Raw genomic sequence first — 20,766 nt, 5'->3', positions numbered from 1 at the left:
TACAGTCCAGTCTCGCTTGGCTAATGTGAGTATTCATGACTCAACTATCAGAAAAAGACTGAGCAAGAAAGGGCCAGGAGGAAACTGCTGCTCTCTAAAATGAATATTGCTGCCCTTCTGGATTTCGCCAAAGAGTAAACATAGATGATCCGCAAGACTTCTGGAACAATGTTCCCTGAACAGAAAAGTCAAAGAACTTTTTGGCCTCAATGAGAAACGTTATATTTGACAAAAATCAAACACTGCATTCGAGCAGAAGAACCTCATCCAACCTGTCAAGCATGGTGGTGGGAGTGTGATGGTTTAGGGCCACTTTGCTGCCTCAAGACCTGGACGACTTGCCATCATTGACACAATGCAGAATTTGTTTGTATCAGAAGATTCTAGAGGAGACTGTCAGGCCATCCATCCGTAAGCTGAAGCAAAAGTGGGTCATGCAGGAAGATAATGATGCTAAACATACATGCAGATCTTCAAAAGAATGGCTGCAGAAGAAGAAATTCAGTGTTTTAGAATGGCCTGGTCAAAGTCTGGACCTAAACCCCATCGAAATGTTGAGGCAGAACCTGAAGTGAGCTGTCCATGCAAGGAAGCCCTCAAATGTCACTGAGTTTGAAGCAGTTCTGTAAAACATAATGGGCCAAAATTCCTCAAATCCGATGTGAGACTGACCAGCAGTTACAGGAAACACTTGGTTTAAGTCATTGCTGCTCAAGGGGGCGCCACCAGGAACGGAATCTAAAGTTTAGCATACTTTTTCACTCATGGATATTGAATGTTGAATCACATGTTGAAAGATTATCATGTGTTTGTGTCATTTGTTGTATCAGGTTATCTGTACCTATTAGTATGACTTAGATTAAGATCTAATAACATTTTAGGTTTTAAATATCTGAAATATGTGAGCCACTGTATATTTATTATTCTGTCTGCATTTTCTAGTGAATCATCAGATGCATTCAGGCAGCCAGTAGTTTTTATTCCTCATTTTAATGTGTACTCTCGTATATAAGAGAAGCAGATGTTTTTGTTTTAAGTTAGATACATTGCATCATTAAGTATTGTAAACTTTAAAAGTATGTATTCTTACTTGACATTAATGTTACTGTTGGAGACAAACCAAGACTGCGAATTGTTTTGCAAATTTTTTTTATATACATTGAAACAGATGGTCTGGGGTTGAACCTGGTTAAGTTTAACTCTGGAGATACTTGCCTCTGAATTAGGTCCGGGTAGCTGCTCTCCTTGACTACCTGGGTTCTTAATATGTCCACTGTTTATAAATCTCTGGATAGTAGAGGCTGTGACATCATCGGTGCAGCGTCTTATTGGCCCGGCCCATGTGATGCGGAAGCTTTAATTTTTAAAGCCCTGCTTGCTCAGCTGGAGCTGCTACTGTCACATCTCCGGAAGTACAGGGTCCTCTGAGCTGAAATTAATAGGGTTCAGCTTAGGAGACCCCCTGCTTCAATGCTATATAAAAAAATTACAATTGCAACGAAAAAAAATCGCAATGAGACCACATTTACTATAAAGAAATATTGAATATAAATGTCATGATTAACTGCATAAAAAATATACCAATCTTTTCAAAATGTTGGGTGTTTTTACAAATGATTCATTAGAATGTAAACTTTTCTTTTTTTATTTCTCCCTTCTACCAGAGACTTTTGGGATATAGTACATTCATTTACAGATGAGCAGAAAAGATTGTTCTTACAGTTTACAACTGGCACAGACAGAGCACCCGTGGGAGGACTAGGGAAACTTAAGATGATTATAGCCAAAAATGGCCCGGACACAGACAGGTAAGCGACCCATGAACTTATTTATTATTTTTTTGATCAGCGTGTTTTTCTTTTTTGCATGATTTGGTAAACCCGCTTCAATCCTGTGTGAAAAAAATCAATGTGTTAAAAAAAAAACAAGAACTTGGATTGCTGTTTTAAGTGACCACTTGTATGCCATCATTGAAAAATATGTTTGTGTGCAGCCTGCTGTGTGTGTTGAGAGCCATTACATTTACGATATACAATATTACACCATTGAGCAGTGGTCCCCAACGCCAGCCCTCGGGGACCACGCACAGTGCAGCTTTTAAGTATACGCCTGCTTGAGCACAGGTGGATCAGTCAAAATGATTGGGCCACCTGTGCTAATGAGTATATCCTCAACCTGGACTGTTTACGGTCCAGGATGACTGGAGTTAAGAACCACTGCCATAGAGGATGTTTATAGCGCTTTCTTCTTTCTTTTTAACATATAGTGGTGGGCAGAACTGCGTTTTTGTAAATGTTGAAACTAGTTTCCAATTTTTGTTCAAACATAGTTACGTTGTAAAATGTGATACTTTTTGGGGGGACCAGGAACAGTTATATGTGGTAATGTAGTATACAGAGCTTTTAAGTCCTCACAGATATCTTATTGAAGTGTACTTACAGTTGTGTGAAAAAGAAAGTACACCCTCTTTGAATTCTATGGTTTTACATATCAGGACATAACAATCATCTGTTCCTTAGCAGGTCTAAAAATTAGGTAAATACAACCTCAGATGAACAACAACACATGACATATTACACCGTGTCATGATTTATTTAACAAAAATAAAGCCAAAATGGAGAAGCCGTGTGTGAAAAACTAAGTACACCCTTACTGCTTCCATAGGAATTAAGATGCTAAGTAGCAGACAGGTGCTGCTAATCAAATGCCCTGGATTAATTGATCAGCAAGCGTGACAACCTCTCTAAAAGCTGACGTTTTAGCAGTTTGCTGGTCTGGAGCATTCAGGTGTGTGTTAACACAATGCCTAGGAGGAAAGACATCAGCAATGATCATAGAGAAGCAATGGTTGCTGCCCATCAATCTGGGAGGGGTTATTAGGCCATTTCCAAACAATTTAAAGTCCATCATTCTACAGTGGGAAAGATTATCCAAATGTGGAAAACATTCAAGACAGTTGCCAATCTTCCCAGCAGTGGATGTCCCAGAAAATTCACACCAAGCTCAGACAGTGCAATGCTCAGAGAAATTGCAAAAAAACAAGAGTTACATCTCAGACTCTACAAGCCTCAGTTAGTATGTTAAATGTTAAAGTTCATGACAGTACAATTAGAAAAAGACTGAAGAAGTATGGTTTGTTTGGAAGGGTTGTCAGGAGAAAGCCTCCTCTCTAAAAAGAACATGGCAGCACGGCTTAGGTTTGCAAAGTAGCATCTGAACAAAGCACAAGACTTCTGGAACAATGTCCTTTGGACAGACGAGATCTAAGTGGAGATGTTTGACCATAATGCACAGCGCCACGTTTGGCGAAAACCAAACACAGCATATCAGCACAAACACCTCATACCAACTGTCAAGCACGGTGGTGGAGGGGGATGATTTGGGCTTGTTTTTGCAGCCACAGGACTTGGGAACCTTGCAGTCATTGAGTCGACCATGAACTCCTCTGTATACCAAAGTATTCTAGAGTCAAATCTGAGGCCATCTGTCCGACACCTAAAGCTTGGCCGAAATTGGGTCATGCAACAGGACAATGATCCCAAGCACACCAGCAAATCCACAACAGAATGGCTGAAAAAGAAAATAATCAAGGTGTTGCAATGGCCCAGTCAAAGTCCAGACCTCAACCCGATTGAAATGCTGTGGCTGGACCTTAAGAGAGCTGTGCATAAACAAATGCCCACAAACCTCAATGAACTGAAGCAACGTAAAGAGTGGGCCAAAATTCCTCCACAACGATGTGAGAGACTGATAAAGTCATACAGAAAATGATTTCTACAAGCTATTGCTGCTAAAGGTGGTTCTACAAGCTGTTGAATCATAAGATGTACTTAGTTTTTCACACATGGCTTCTCCATTTTGGCTTTATTTTTGTTAAATAAATCATGACACGGTGTAATATGTCATGTGTTGTTGTTCATCTGAGGTTGTATTTACCTAATTTTTAGACCTGCTAAGGAACAGATGATTATTATTATGTCCTGGTATGTAAAACCATAGAATTCAGAGAGGGTGTACTTTCTTTTTCACACCACACCACTGTACGTGTGACATTCTAATTATCTTACTCCTCACACATTTACATTTCTCAACTCTAGTAATGACAAATTTACAGGTCATTTTCAAGATGTTTTATATTAGTCCAGTGGTAAGTAACCGCAATGGGCACTGTATGCGAAGTGCATAATATGTGAATGTATACGCCTGCTTAAGAGTGTGGGCTACTGTACCAAATATATCTACTTTTATTATACCTATTATAAAGACATTCAAGTCTGATGTTACAGCTCACCTGAGCTCACATATCTACATTGACTAGTGAAAACACCCACTTACGTAATTACTCATTATAGAGTAGGTTTTTAGGGAGGTCTCTTGTTTTAGGTACTGTTTATCCTATAAAAAGTGTGTGGTTGTATATTGTTGGCAAGTTCTAATTATGAATATACATTGTGTGTACACACACACTACTTTAGCACGACAATCTGCAGACAACACTCAGGTTGAATAATTAAATATATAATGTGGAAAACGACACAAATCTCCCAACGTTTCGGCCCCACAAATGGGACCTTCCTCAGGGTCGTGCATTGAAGGAATGACATAACCATACTATTATACTCCTAACCCCAGGAGCAGCTTGGATTCTCTTCCATACAGCTACACATTGCGCATGCGTCAAACGGTTTCCGTTTCAAGATGGCCACCGGACGGATTAAAAATGGCTGGGACAGCACATTAGAGTTCCTAATTAGGCAAGTTTGGCGGGCTTTTGGGCATTTTAATTGTTTTGATTGTGTTTTTATGGGCTAATTAACACTTTTGCACCTGGGGTTGCGGGTATATTAGTATGGTTATCATTCCTTCACTGCACTACCCTGAGGAAGGTCCCATCTGTGGGGCCGAAACGTTGGATATTTGTCTTGTTTTCCACATTATATATTTAATTATTCAACCTGAGTACTGTCTGCTGATTTTCGTGTGAACGGTATCGTATATTTATTGATATTTTTTTTTAATGGGACATGCACCTACCTTATTTGATTACAATTGGAGTGCCAGATTCTTGCATTTATTTTTGTGTCCCCACACAGTAATAATTTGGTTTAATGGCAACATCAACATGTGTGGTGCATTTTACATTTAGTCCTTCTCTCTTTTCATCTCTTCCTCTGTAGGTTACCAACATCTCATACATGCTTTAATGTCCTTTTGCTTCCCGAGTATTCAAGCAAAGAAAAACTGAAAGAAAGATTGTTAAAGGCCATCACTTATGCCAAGGGATTTGGCATGCTGTAAAAACAAAAAGGCAAGAGAGCTTAACAAAAGGGATACCAATTCTGAAATTGATGTCCCTATCCAAAAAGGCCATAAGATAGTGAGCTATACGTAGTCACCTGTGTTTGTGCCTCCCTTCTCCGCTGGGACATCGGGCTTGAACAGCAGATTTCAGCTGCTTATATGAACAACGTTTTTTTGTTTGTTTTTTTTTTCCCCCCCCATTTTAGCGTGAAAATGTTATACAATCTTTCACATGTATGTACAGAGAAGTTTTCCTGAATATTTATTTTAAGGGTTAAATCACTTTTGCTTGTGTTTAATACTGCTTGACGTTGAGCCTATTTGAGTATTGGGGGGAAAAGGTACTCTCACAAGAAAAAATGCCATCAATAAGCAGACAGCCTAACTTTCAAGTATGTGCTAGATGTTTGTCCTGCACCTACTCAAATCAGGAACTGTACTTTTTTTTTTTTTTTTTTTTTTTTTTTACAGTTTGCTTATAAAACTTGAATTCATGGAAAACTGTGTGATGCAATTACTGCTGTTCTAGCCCCAAAGCGTTTCTGTGAGAAGAAAACATTTTAGTCAATAAAGATGGAAGGGAGTACTTGGAATGCTAAGCTGCAGCCTTGCAAACTTTTTACATTAGTCACAGCACAAAAAAAAATTAAAGATTTAAAACAACAAAAAAAAAAAAACCATTTCACTATTCGTTGTTCTCACGTCTTGTAAAGTATAATGTGTTTCGTTAGAAAATCTGATATCTTGGTATGTGAAGGGTTAGACTTTAGCGCTGTATTATTTTTCAAGAAGAGTTTACTGGCAGAAGTGCATTTTCAGCCAAACTTTCTGTGGTAGAGGGTGGGTTGGTGTCGGAAAAGATGATAGTTTGCTGTATCTTAAACAAGAAGCTTGTGGAAGTGCACTTAAAATGAAGAATATTAATTGCATATTAAGTTAACATTTTAAATAGACAATCCAAAGTCTTCCCTACATCTTATGTCAATATCCTTTCAATTTTGTCATGTTTTGTACCATGCTCCAGGCACATGATCAGTGCTGCTGTATAATTAGATGGGATGGTTACTGCTTCCCTAAACTTCTCTCCAAACAATAGGTAAGATTAATTACAAAAGCTAAATTCTGTTCGAGATAACAATTTCATAAACCTACAAAAAGGCTCAGAACTTTTTTATTTTTTCCTAATGATCGAAAAGTAACTTCTATAAACCGACTTTAATCTACTGCATCAGTTTAAATGTAGGGTTCAAGATTCACATAAATAAATCATATCCGAATGTATTTGTTTATCTTTCCTGGACTTCTGAGTGTGTAATGTTAACTTCTCATGTTGCAATATGAAATAAAGGGATTATTCATTTTTAACCAAGGACATAATTGGTATATCTTGTTAGTAAAAAGCGATTGTAGATGTGCAACGCTAAACAGACTTCTCCAGGTCAGATCTATTTGATGGTTTTAAAAAGGCAAAGTTTATAATCCATTCAAGATACTCATTTTTTTTATCAATACTAGCTCAACCAAGCCATTTTTTTCTTCATGAAAAGTACAGTGATGTACTAGAGATAATTGACCCTGAGAATTCTTAAACAGAAGGTTTGGGGTCAGTCGGTGAGACCGCGTTCTCTGTGCTTAATGTCTATAGCTCTCATTACTTCTGCTCACTGGGTCCACATAAATAGGTGAAGAAAGCACAGAGGAAATGTGTTGTATGATTCTGTCCATGGGCTCTGGCAATAGGCTGGAGAGATATGTTTATCCACAAATTCAGTAAAATTTATCCACAAATTCAGCATTATTGTAATGCGGTTACAAGAATTCTGTAGTGAAACCATTTAGCAAATACCCAAGAGCTGCCAATAAAATGTAAGTGAACCATTTTTACTCTGCATAAATGTGTCCAGATTCATTTGGGTTGTATGGCACAACAATTAAGAAAAGTGCATATAATTTGTTTAGCTTTCAATAGATATTTCAAACAAATGATGCACAGGTGAAAAAAAAGCTAACACTTTGTAAGTGGCTCTTTTTAATTATTCTGTGTAACTCAAAATAATTGGGGGATCATTATTGTACCTGTTGAAATAATTAGGCATATGAAGACTTTATTTCTGGTACATTGTAATACTGGTAATATTGTACACTTTGGGTTGATGCCAGCACATCTTTTTTTGTTTGTTTAGTTAACAATTTCCACGTACACCCCCGCTGCACATATACACTGACTACATTTGGAGCCTCTTTTATGCAATGGCAGTAATATGATTCACTGTCAGTTAATGAACTTGCATTACATGAAGAAAGTGGAATGGATTTTCTCATAGAATAGTCTGTTCTAATGTTATACCTCAATTCATTAAAAGCTCATCAGATTCTACTGTAATGGCCATGTCTTGTAGATGGGAAATGAAGCAAGCAAAACTAATTATTTCTGCCCCCCTCCGGTCACCTACAAGTGGATTTACGGCTTATTTTTTTTAAATACCTTTTTATCAGAACTTAGTATCTACAGTATGTAAACCACTTAAACCACTTAAACAATATAGAAGTATTCGCATGGAGGCTGTCTGAATGAAGCATGTGTTTGCAAATGTGGCTACTTGATACTGTACGTTCCTTGTGATGGGGTGTCACAGGTGTCCTGTAATAATCTGTATGGCAATGTAAGAAACAGCCACACACCAGGGTTATGGCACCTCAATAACTTGGATGCTTCTTTATTTAACAGAAGTGCACAAACAAGAAACACTGAAACCTTTTGTTTTGTGGGTGTACGTAATTCCTGTTCATAGTGCAGTGTACTTTTGCAGGCTCCATTTCTGGTTTCCCAGGTTAAACATATTTATATGGGTTACGCAAACCTATTCTGAGAGTACTATATGCGTATTATCTTTAATGTATCACCCCAACATATTCCATAGCGCAGTTTGTTTAAACTTGTATATACAATGTTATTATCCTGAGACAATAGGAAGGAAGTACCAGCTCCAAGGAGCTTACAAACTAAAAATGCAATAATGTATACAATTTGTCTTTTTTTTTTTTTTAAGTGAAAAAAAATTGTCTACCGACCATTATATTCTAACCTTTTTCATGTCCTCTTTAATGCATTGTCAAAATTATATGATCGTTTTCCGATTCTCTATCACCTAACTTTGAGTTTGATAAATCACAGACAAGATCATAAATGGGTATGTCACAAAATGTACTATTTCTACTTCCATATGCTTAAACCATAGACATATACAGTATGTAACCTAATGGTAGAACCAGTATTTTATTAGGAGATTTGAAACTACTTTTTGTATATTATATTGGCGTATACTGTAGAATACGAACGCTATTGATTCCCAATTCAAATCTCTTGTGGATTCTCATTTTCCTTAGCATAGTTTGTAAGTATCTCAAACACCACCCTTACATATTTTTGTATTTGTGGAAGAGTAGTATTTTTAAATTCTCTCAGCTGATAAATTAACTTAATATTAAGTCACGGTTGTCCTCTTGTTTTTAATTACCACAAACAACTCGCATATACAGCGCCATAATGCCAAACTACATGTACATCATGGGCAATTAAATAATATATTCTAAAATAGGCAACATAGCCTCAAGTTGGTATATGCCAAAGATTTTTTTTTTATGGACCGGGTGTGGAAAACACAGATACGTGTATGTCAAGGAATACATTTTTTTTTATCCTCTGATGCTTTCCTTGGGAAATACTTGGATGATAAAGGCTGACGTCAGCAACTACCAGTAAAGCTTTTAACACCCTGCTCACCACATGGTAAGTATGCTTCTCTAATGTGTCAAACATGTTAAGAAATCCATGGTAAGTATGCTGTAGATAAATCTGATAAATATGCACTTATTTCTTTTGTGCCAACAAATGAGCAGGGTATTATTATTTTCTCAGAGAAAACAACTTCTATTGGATATGTACTGACTTGTGCTTAAAAGCAACAACTGCTGCTATATCTTAATGTAAAGTGCATTATAATCTCAAATAAAGTTTTAGATAAAAACATGTAAAATTCTCACAATATACAATGTCAATACAGGCATACCCCGCATTAACGTACGCAATGGGTCCAGAGTATGTAAAGCAAAAATGTACTTAAAGTGAAGCAGAACCTTTTTTCACTTGGGTAGAGGTAGGGAGCCGGTATTGCTATTCAGGACGTGCCTGCGAGCTACCGGTTTCCAATTGAGCGAGGAGAATCGGCGCGTCACACAACTACAGCGGTCTGTAGGGCTGAATAAGTGTCCGTACTTGCGAACGAGCGTATGGACACAGGGGTATGGTGCTATTGTAAAAACTTCCGTACCTGCGAGTGTCCGTAAAGTTGAAGGTCCATATAGCGGGGTTTGCCAGTAAAATCAATCATTAAACAGTTTATTTCCAATCAATGCAAACTGTCTGGTTGCTAACAAGGTGTATTTGTTTTTGCAGCAAAAGTCTTGTATTGTTTAGGAAGAGAGAGTTAGTTCATATAGTATAAAGCTGCTGAACATTACTATAACCACCCAATCTCCCCCAATTCTACATCTGAGAAAATACATGAACACAAAAAATTGGGTTAGCATACCTGTTTTTTTTTGTTATGTTTTCTGCCATTGCTTTTCTCACGTAAAATCTACTGGTTCTGCAAGTTGCACTATATACATGAGTACACATTTGCTTTCTGCAGCATCGGACCTAACACGAACTAATGTTGTGGTAACCACAATAAAAGAAGGTACTTGTATCCATTCTCCAAAATCAGTACAAACCAATATTGCTAAAGTAGAATTTGGTACACATTTAGCTGGCTGTCACATGAGGATTATTGTTCTTCCAGTTTCTTACAGTGAAGTTCTCTTTTGTAAGGACCAAATTATATTGTTCCATAAACAAAATGTCCACAGGTATGTCATTTCTAGTGAAATTTCTATCCAGTTCTTTTATTGTGACACTTCGATGGTAGGGCTCTTGTCCTACAAGAGACCATTCCCTCTGCTCCTCGTCTCTTAAACTTGCGGTTTCTTTTTTCCCGGGCCCATCTAACAGTCTGTCAGAATAATAATCTCGTAGAGAAGAGTTGTGTTGCATAGAATTAACCTTATCAATAAATAACTTTACTCTGCTCTCAAAATCTTCTTTGGGAATAGGGATTGTATCCTTTGCTAGAGATGGGTTGTCTGATTTGATTCCTCCAGTGTCCAAGAAAGGACTTGTCTTTGGCCTTGTTCCCACCAGAGTTGTGTTGCTTTCTGATCTTAAGCATTGTCCATGTTCAGACAATTTGACTTCCTTGGCAAGTTGATTTTTTGTGATTGTGGCCACTGTTTCTGGGGAGTGTTTACATTTTAAGATCTCTGCTCTAGGTCTACCGGCATTTTGGCTTTCATGGTTTTTTGCTAAGAAGGTAGTTTGGGAAATGGAGTGAACAGCAAACAGATTATTTTTCTTAGGTTTGTCCACCCTATAATTATGGAACTGAACCAGTTTCTTCACGCCTTGTCGAGCTCCAGGCGCTGAATAGAATCTTGGAAAAGCATTTGGAGAATTTTTTTCCGTTTTAAAAACTATAAAATCTGTACTTTCCGTTTCGGATATGTTCTCATCCATTATTTTCCTGAGGCTGATATTGCCTCTGCAGCTTTTGTCTGTGTCTGACATGCAACTCCTAGACCATGGTGCAGATGCCACCCGCAAAGGCTTGCCATGTTTCACTATAGCTCTCACTGCTTCTTCACTTCTGTCATTTAATGTAGCATTGAAGCTGTGTGCTAGATGTTTGATTAGGTCTTTATTTCCAATGAGTCTGGCATGTGCCATCTCTGATCTTCTAAGCTTCATGATGAACCGGTTATATAAAACCTTCTGATCTAGAGTCCGTAAGTCTGCTGCTTGTTTCTTCAGGGAATCCAACATGATGATTTTCTTTTGTAAGAGGCTTTCTTCTTTACAGTTGAAGGATACTGTCAGAGGAGACTTTTCAGTTTCCCGGAGTTTCTTCTCGGTCATTTTTGAACACCTACATGTACTTTGTTAAAGCAGGTACTCTTCAATAATGCTCTCTCTTCTAAAGGTGTTAAAGCAACTACAGGCTTTTGGTGAGAAATTTTACTCCTGCAGTGTTGTGTTGTTAGAACTAATGTTGACATGTATTGTTTGTTGTCAGGGAAGTTAAACCGGTAGCTCCATATTCAAATGGCTGAAGGTGGTTATTGTTTTATAAAGGCGTCTTCCCTGAAGAGTTAGGTCATATACTAATGCAAATTTACCTTATGAGTTGACTCTTTTTATTAACACTTTCCTAACAATACAAGACTTATTTTGGGGGAGGGAGAATCAATACACCTTGTTGGCAACCAACCAGCTATGTTTAGATTGGAGCCATGAGGGAGCTTGAAATAATAGCCAGATAAGAGCAATATAATATGGTGGAGATTCCTGAAACATGGTGGTATAAAACTCGTGACTGGGCAAGAAAATTAGGGTTATTCCCTTTTTGGGGGGAGGAATTGGGCAAATAGAAGCGATGGTGGAGGAGTGTTTATATGTGACACAAAATATACAACCTATTATAAAGGGATGGTGTTTTTGAATAGGTTGCTGAAAATGTAGGCTCGTTTTCTGACATTTGCAATGGAGGTAAAAGTACAAAAATACTGGTAGGGATCTACTGTAAACCATCAAATATGTTTGCGTTTGAGGAAGCTGAACTACATTTGCAAATTTAAAAGACAGCAAAACTAGGCCATGTTTTAATTGTGTGATTTTAATGATCTATCTGAACATCGAGTAATGAACTTAGCAGTGAAACTAAAGGTAACAGGTCTGTGGGTGTGCTAAAATATAATGACATGACCCAAATTACTGAGGAACTTGGTAATATGAATTAGTGTAGAAGTGATAAATATTCAAGTGAGGGAATATTTGAGAAACTGATCATAACATGGTCTCATTTTAAATAATTTAACTATATATATATATGTATATATATATATATATTGGTGTTCTATGGGATAAACAATGAAAAAATGCAGATATTTGTCAACTAAGGAAGGATCCACAAATAATTGGGATGAAGTTCTTGTCTTGGAAAAAAAAATAGATGCAAAATTATCAGTTTTTAAAACATTGTTATGCGTACACTTACCAGTGTATACCCTTTGGCTTATATTTCTATATTAAATATTACCAATATGACTAATTAAACAGGTACAGGAAGAAATTTAAAGAGATGGACATTTTGAAGAAGTCAGAAGGGAAAAGTCCTTCATATCAGAATTATAAGAAATGTTGCAAAAGGACAATCAGAAAATTGAAATGAAAAGGGACTACAATGGAAGTGACAACTAAGAAGTACTTAAAGTACTTTAATAAGGTCCGAAAATACATTATAGGAGACTCTTTCCATGTCAAATTATTGGATATAAGAAGGCAGAGGTATTAAACAATTGTTTTACCTCTGCGTATGAGAGAAGCTGATTGCAAAAATATTTTAACAAGAAGCAGCCAGAACCTCAATGTTAACACAGGAGGAAGTGCATAGGAGGCTTAATAAAATGAGCAGGATATAATTTCTCTACAGAAGCACTTGGACTGGAAGCTTGGGCAGGTAAATGTAAAGTTATGCATTGGGGGAAACAAGAATAAACAGGCTACATATAAACGAAATGGGCCAAAAGTAGGTGAATCCTTGATAGAGAAGGCTTTAGGAGTGCTTGTAGACAGGTTTAGCAATAATGCTCAATCGTTGCAGTAGCTGTAAGGTTAAATAGGCTATTATGCCATATAAGGATAGGTAAAAAAAAATGCAGCAGCACTACAAAATATATTAAAATACATGTATTACTCACATAAATGCCCAACATGTCGACCCCTCTCTTGGGGTCTTCCTCGGGGCTGTCCTTGTCTTTAAATACCTGAAAGGGGCATACAAACTGTAATCTGGTATTGCATGTCCGACCCATAGTTCCTAAAAAAAGTGACACTGTGTGGTCATTTGCATGTCATTTCCCAGAATCCCTTGCTGCAGTGGAAGTGCTGTATGCTGGGTGATAATGGGGAAAGGTGGGGTTGCAGACCTGCCTAAGACATGCAGATGAGCATACAGCTATATTTGCATATTTGCTTTCCTGTGGAGGGTTTTTGTCACTTTTTTTACTCACCATAACTTAACTCAGTATTATGGTTTAGCCTATCCCATAAGCCTCTCTTGCATTCCCAGTAAAATCAACCCCACACTGATGAGACCCATCAAGGTCGAAACAGCTGTCTGTGGGTGGTTTTCTGGGTATGCACCTTAACCCTGGCTGTGCTCAAAGCTGTGACCATGCAGCAAGCTTAAGCCTATAGGGAACCATGTTAAAAATGGTTATTGAGGCAAAAAGTGACACTGTGGTCATTTGCATGTCATTTCCCAGAATCCCTTGCTGCAGTGGAAGTGCTGTATGCTGGGTGATAATGGGGAAAGGTGGGGTTGCAGACCTGCCTAAGACATGCAGATGAGCATACAGCTATATTTGCATATTTGCTTTCCTGTGGAGGGTTTTTGTCACTTTTTTTACTCACCATAACTTAACTCAGTATTATGGTTTAGCCTATCCCATAAGCCTCTCTTGCATTCCCAGTAAAATCAACCCCACACTGATGAGACCCATCAAGGTCGAAACAGCTGTCTGTGGGTGGTTTTCTGGGTATGCACCTTAACCCTGGCTGTGCTCAAAGCTGTGACCATGCAGCAAGCTTAAGCCTATAGGGAACCATGTTAAAAATGGTTATTGAGGCAAAAAGTGACACTGTGGTCATTTGCATGTCATTTCCCAGAATCCCTTGCTGCAGTGGAAGTGCTGTATGCTGGGTGATAATGGGGAAAGGTGGGGTTGCAGACCTGCCTAAGACATGCAGATGAGCATACAGCTATATTTGCATATATATATATTGTGTATATATTGTGTATATATATATATATATATATATATATATATTGTGTATATATACAATATAGTCTAGTCTAGTCTCAAACCTGCAAGCCATTAAGACCAGCCTCACACTGATGATACCCATCAAGGTTGAAACATGTATGTGAGTAGGTCTAATGGCTTCGCATCTCATCCCAGCCTCTGTTTAAAAGCTGTGTTTAAAACAGCATGCAGTGGCTTGAGGATTGGCTTGTGTAATACGAGCTTGAGACAAAAGGTGGCACTGAGTGCTCATTTGCATGTCATTTCCCAGAATCCCTTGCTGCAGTGGAAGCGCTGTATGCTGGGTGACAATGGGGATAGACAGGGTTGCAGACCTGTCTAAGACATGCAAATGAACATACAGTAATATTTACAGTATATATATATATATATACACACACACACACACACACACACAATATATATATATACAGGCATACCCCACTTTAAGTACACTCACTTTAAGTACACTCGTGAGTAAGTACATATCGCCCAATAGGCAAATGGCAGCTCACGCATGCGCCTGTCATCACGTCCTGAACAGCAATACCGGCACCCTACATGTACCGAAGCTGTGCGCAAGCAGGGAGACTATAGAGCCTGTTACAAATGCGTTATTTACATCAGTTATGCACGTATATAACGATTGCAGTACAGTACATGCATCGATAAGTGGGGAAAAAGGTAGTGCTTCACTTTAAGTACATTTTCGCTTTACATACATGCTCCGGTCCCATTGCGTACGTTAATGCGGGGTATGCCTGTGTGTGTGTGTGTGTGTGTGTGTGTGTGTGTGTGTGTGTGTGTGTGTGTGTGTGTGTGTGTGTGTGTATTTTTGCTATCACTAATACACTTTGATTTTCAACATTGAGTGCTGTCTCTTGTTTACCAGTCCTCGGAATGGTAACATATAACTATATTCTCTATATGGGACGTGCACCTGTGGCTTACCAGCACCTTTTGGAGTGCCAACTGCCTTTTCTGACACACACACACACACACACACACACACACATATACATATATATATATATATATATATATATATATATATATATATATATATATATGAACAACAAAAAAAGAAAGCGCTCGATCCTAGTGCAATATGAAAAAAAACACTTTTAATACAATCGATTAGGTCCAACAAAAATACACTCACAAACAAATAAAAGGTAAAAGCATGTTATGAGTATACTCATTCGCCTCCACGTGCTGCTGTAACTCCGTTTGTAAACTGCTCTCTCTTGGGTGAAGTGTCTGCTTCTCCAGTAGCCCTTATCGGTGCAGGAACTGTGAGAGTCTCTGGAACCGTGACCCGGAAGTAGGATCAAATGCCAGGATGGTGGGTATAACCCTGAGGTTTGGTGTAGACTGGCAAGGTGTTATTTCCCTATAATGTCCACTTGTATGAAGTACCCGGTTCCTGTACCTCTACTGGCAAACCGCTCCCTTCAAGGATAGAGCTCCGGTCTTTCCCGTAGTCCTCCGGTGGGTATAGGGGTTGGAACTGTAACCCGGAAGTGTAATCGCCCCCTCTGTGTAAACCGGATGCGGAGCAACGGATGTGCGACCCCGCTGTTGAGGTCTTATTATACCGGCAAAGTTCCAAAGTCCTGACACAACTGTGCAATGATAAAAGGCAGAAAAACGGCAGCGAACGAGTATTAATAAAAACTGGTCTAGATACCAATAAAAAATCCTCCCTACGCGTTTCTTCACTCAGGGTGATTTCATCAGGGGATGTATGACGGAAGTACGTCATGCTATTTATACATATGTATGGCAATCAATTAATTAAATGCTTCCAATACAACACATGATTATATTTAATTGCTATTTTCAAAACGAAGGCATCAATATATACTTTACATGTACAATTAAACCATTCTCAATTGTTTTAAACTGATTGTGGATTTTAAATAAAGTTTCATATGACATTCAATAAAACTATTTATCCATGTCTGTTTCAGTTGGATATATATATATATATATATATATATATATATATATATATATATATATACACAATGTGTTCAATGAATGTTGAATTTTCATTGCTTCAATTTATTCCCATGTGTCTTTAATTTACTAATAGTACTGGGTATTGGTAGATCTTTTGTCCTTACAGACTAGGATATTCTCTAGCCACTTGCCATAATGGTTGCTGTTATTATGTATATATCCGTTCGCTGACACTTTTTAAAAAAATGTTTTCGTGATGATTTTGTTCTCACTATTTACACTAAGTTCCAAATCTAGGAATGTGATGGTGGTATTATTTATTTCAGATGTAAATTTTAGACCCATGTTATTGTCATTGAATGTAGAAAAGATGTCCACTAGTTCTTGTTCTGCACCATCCCACACAAATAGCAGGTCATCAATGAAACGGCCATAGAACACGAGTCCAGCCCCCAGTCTCGCATTCCCCCACACATGGATGCTCTCCCACAGCCCCATGTATAGGTTTGCGTAACTGGGGGCAAACTTCGTGCCCATGGCCGTTCCACAGATTTGCAGATAGTATAGATCTTCAAATAAAAATTAGTTATGTTCTAAAATAAATCTAATAACTTTCAGGATGAATTCTCTTTGTATGTATTCTAATTTGGTGTCTGTCTCTAATGCCTGATTGATTGCCTCTATACCTTTATCGTGATTGATACATGTATATAGAGAGGCCACGTCACACGTGGCCCATATATACGTGCTTTTCCAGGGAATATGTGAAATCAAGTCGATGACGTGTAGCGTGTCCCTAATATGTGACCTCAATTTTGCCACAATAGGTTGTAAGTAATAATCTACATACTGGGACACGCTAGACGTCATCGACTCGACACCCGATACTATGGGTCTTCCTGGGGGTGTTTTTATGTCTTTGTGTATTTTCGGTATATGATAGAATACTGGTGTTCTTGGATGGCGTTTATAGAGAAATTCAAATTCAGATTTACTAATTATACTATGTATTTGGGCATCTAACAATAAAGTTTTTAACTGTGATTGATATTCCATCAAAGGGTCTCCATCTAGTGTGACATAATGAGTCTTATCATCTAATTGACGATATGCTTCTATTATATAGGTCTCCCTATTTTGCAGAACCACTCCACCCCCTTTATCCGCTTGTCTTATTACTATACTTTTATTTTGGCTCATTTCATCCAGAGCTCGTTGTTCATTTGGGTGGAGATTTTTTCTTTTTAGAGTAGATGTTTCATCACACATTTTCTCAAAGTCACGTAGGACTAGAGTATAAAATGTTTCTATAAATCCACCTTTGGACAAATACGGAAAAAATGTGGATCTTGGAACAAACGGGGAATGTACAATGGTAGGTTCAATATTTACCAAAGGTTCATCATGTATAGTGACCATCATTTCTAGTGGATTCTGTGTAAAATGTTGAGTAAAAATGTCAAAATTTGGAACTGTTGTTTTATTATTGGAATCTACAATACAATTAGTTTCAGTTGGTATCTGTATATTTAGATTTTGTGACTGCACAGATAGCTGAGATGCCATAAGTCTAATACACTCCTGTTCTTGTGTGTTAAATAACATTTCTTTCTCTTTGCTTTTAATAGCAAAGTGTCTCATAAGAGTGATCTTTCTTATATATCTATTCAAATCGACGAACAAATTAAATTTATTTGGTGTACTACTAGGTGCAAATGAAAGACCCTTAGCCAGTAGTGACACATGATGAGCCGATAGTACAAAACTAGACAAATTGAAAATACCGTGACTTTCTGGCGTCAAGAGTCTCAGTTTGCTTGTCTCCTTTCTTTGCTGCTGTTTCCCTCCTCTTCTTCCTCGGTGTCTCGTTTTCTGCGCGGCGTTGTTGATGGTGTTGTTTGGTTCCATAAAGGGTAAATTTTCTCCTTTTTCTCCTGAGCCTCGTGTTGGCTCACCATCTCTAAAAAAGAGTCAGTATGAGAGACAGTTTTCTTATCTTTACTATGGGAAGGCTTGGCTCCATCTTTTTTCTGTGTTTTAGATGTGGTACCACTAGTGGATTTTTTATGAATACCATTATTGGGTAAACTTCCCTTTCTTCCATAAAAATACATCCATAATGTTAGATCCAAATAGCCCATGTTTAGGGTATATGTAAACATCTATTGCAGATGGGACTTTGCCCAGACATTAAGGATCTCAAAAATAAAATTATTTTATTTTATTCAATATTGACCAACACAGATTTAAATCATTGAATTAATGGCCACCCTTGTCGCCTATCCTCCAACCATTAACTCACATTAGTGCTTAATTGTAATTGACTCTTTATCCTAGTCTGTAAGGACAAAAGATCTACCAATACCCAGTACTATTAGTAAATTAAAGACACATGGGAATAAATTGAAGCAATGAAAATTCAACATTCATTGAACACATTGTGTATATATATATATATATATATATATATATATATATATATATATATATATATATATATCCAACTGAAACAGACATGGATAAATAGTTTTATTGAATGTCATATGAAACTTTATTTAAAATCCACAATCAGTTTAAAACAATTGAGAATGGTTTAATTGTACATGTAAAGTATATATTGATGCCTTCGTTTTGAAAATAGCAATTAAATATAATCATGTGTTGTATTGGAAGCATTTAATTAATTGATTGCCATACATATGTATAAATAGCATGACGTACTTCCGTCATACATCCCCTGATGAAATCACCCTGAGTGAAGAAACGCGTAGGGAGGATTTTTTATTGGTATCTAGACCAGTTTTTATTAATACTCGTTCGCTGCCGTTTTTCTGCCTTTTATCATTGCACAGTTGTGTCAGGACTTTGGAACTTTGGAAGTATAATAAGACCTCAACAGCGGGGTCGCACATCCGTTGCTCCGCATCCGGTTTACACAGAGGGGGCGATTACACTTCCGGGTTACAGTTCCAACCCCTATACCCACCGGAGGACTACGGGAAAGACCGGAGCTCTATCCTTGAAGGGAGCGGTTTGCCAGTAGAGGTACAGGAACCGGGTACTTCATACAAGTGGACATTATAGGGAAATAACACCTTGCCAGTCTACACCAAACCTCAGGGTTATACCCACCATCCTGGCATTTGATCCTACTTCCGGGTCACGGTTCCAGAGACTCTCACAGTTCCTGCACCGATAAGGGCTACTGGAGAAGCAGACACTTCACCCAAGAGAGAGCAGTTTACAAACGGAGTTACAGCAGCACGTGGAGGCGAATGAGTATACTCATAACATGCTTTTACCTTTTATTTGTTTGTGAGTGTATTTTTGTTGGACCTAATCGATTGTATTAAAAGTGTTTTTTTTCATATTGCACTAGGATCGGGCGCTTTCTTTTTTTGTTGTTCGCAGATTCCTGGGAGGTCGTTGGTCCTTGTGGAGAGCTGCCAGATCCTATTTTTGAATCCCATTTTTCATTTTTTATTTTTACCTTTTATTTTTATTTTTATATATATTTTTTCTTTCATAGAAATTTGTATTTTATTATATTATTATATCACTTATTTCATGTATTTGTATTAGTGATTTAGGGTTTTAGCTATTTTAGTTTAATTATATACAGGTCCACAATTACACCCATTGATTTTAGTTTAGCATGTTTAGAAAATACCAATAATAATTCAGCTATTCTATTAGAATTCAATTTATGTATAGTCAATCAATTATGCTAATCAATACTGTTTATTAACTACATTCAGATCTTTATTACCTGTTGAGCGCAGTCTTTTTTCTGTCTATATATATATATATATATATATATATATATTTATGTATGTATACACACACCAAATAAGTAAACATGGAGGAGATGTTGATCCTTGGAGAAATCTGATTGTCATTACTGGAGTCAGGAGGGGATTTATTTTTTGCCCTTATAAGACATTGGATAATGTTTCACTGAGGGTTTTTGCCTTCTTCTAGATCAAAATAAATATAAATATCGGATGAGTAGTTGAGTGCTTTATCAGTCAATCACATTTAATATAGGTGGAACTCGATGGATGTGTTTTTTCAACCTCATATAACCCCCGTATCCCTCAGGGGATTGTCATATGCTGCGGCTTAGTCAATAGGGCGGCTGCATTTGCAATTAAGGCCTTTTCAGTGCAAGGGAGCCTGCGCTGGCAGTTCTGAATAGGGACAAGTAAGAGAGGCTGCAGTTACATGTTGCTAGGCAACCAGTGAAGCTGTGAGAGATGACAGTTTAGACAGCTTTTAAAAAAGAGTTAGCAGTGGGAGCTGGGGGAGTTAGGGTGTGTGTGCAGGGAGCAATAGCCCCTAGCACTAGGCCTAGTTACCCCCAGAGGTCCCAGATAAGTTACCATTCCCCAGTTTGTGGTTGCATCAGGGACAGTAAAACCAGAGACATAACATAAAACACAGACAAAGCTCAGTTTTTAGCACATCTAGTGAGACTCATACACGGTACAGGGACAGGCCCTACGTAAGGAGATCTGCCCCTTTAGCTATTTGGTTAAG

The 20,766-nt window shown here is 37.8% G+C and overlaps 1 protein-coding gene across 5 annotated transcripts in view; it reads left to right on the top strand.

Moving 5' to 3' along the window:
* UBE3A (ubiquitin protein ligase E3A) overlaps positions 1 to 6,666 on the top strand; it is a 45,524-nt gene extending 38,858 nt beyond the window's left edge. For all 5 annotated transcript variants that reach the window (XM_075590552.1, XM_075590556.1, XM_075590553.1 and 2 more), the window contains 2 exons: positions 1,665 to 1,808; positions 5,178 to 6,666. In XM_075590552.1, coding sequence (XP_075446667.1) covers positions 1,665 to 1,808; positions 5,178 to 5,298 — 265 coding nt within the window. In that variant the 3' untranslated portion in view covers positions 5,299 to 6,666. The remainder of the gene's footprint in view (positions 1 to 1,664; positions 1,809 to 5,177) is intronic.
* The last annotated feature ends 14,100 nt before the right edge of the window (positions 6,667 to 20,766 follow it).

This window comes from Ascaphus truei, chromosome 3 (genome assembly GCF_040206685.1).
Source record: "Ascaphus truei isolate aAscTru1 chromosome 3, aAscTru1.hap1, whole genome shotgun sequence".
NCBI classification, from domain to species: Eukaryota; Metazoa; Chordata; class Amphibia; order Anura; family Ascaphidae; genus Ascaphus; species Ascaphus truei.
Note: the sequence above shows the minus strand (reverse complement) of the source record. Positions and strands in the feature narration are given on the sequence as shown.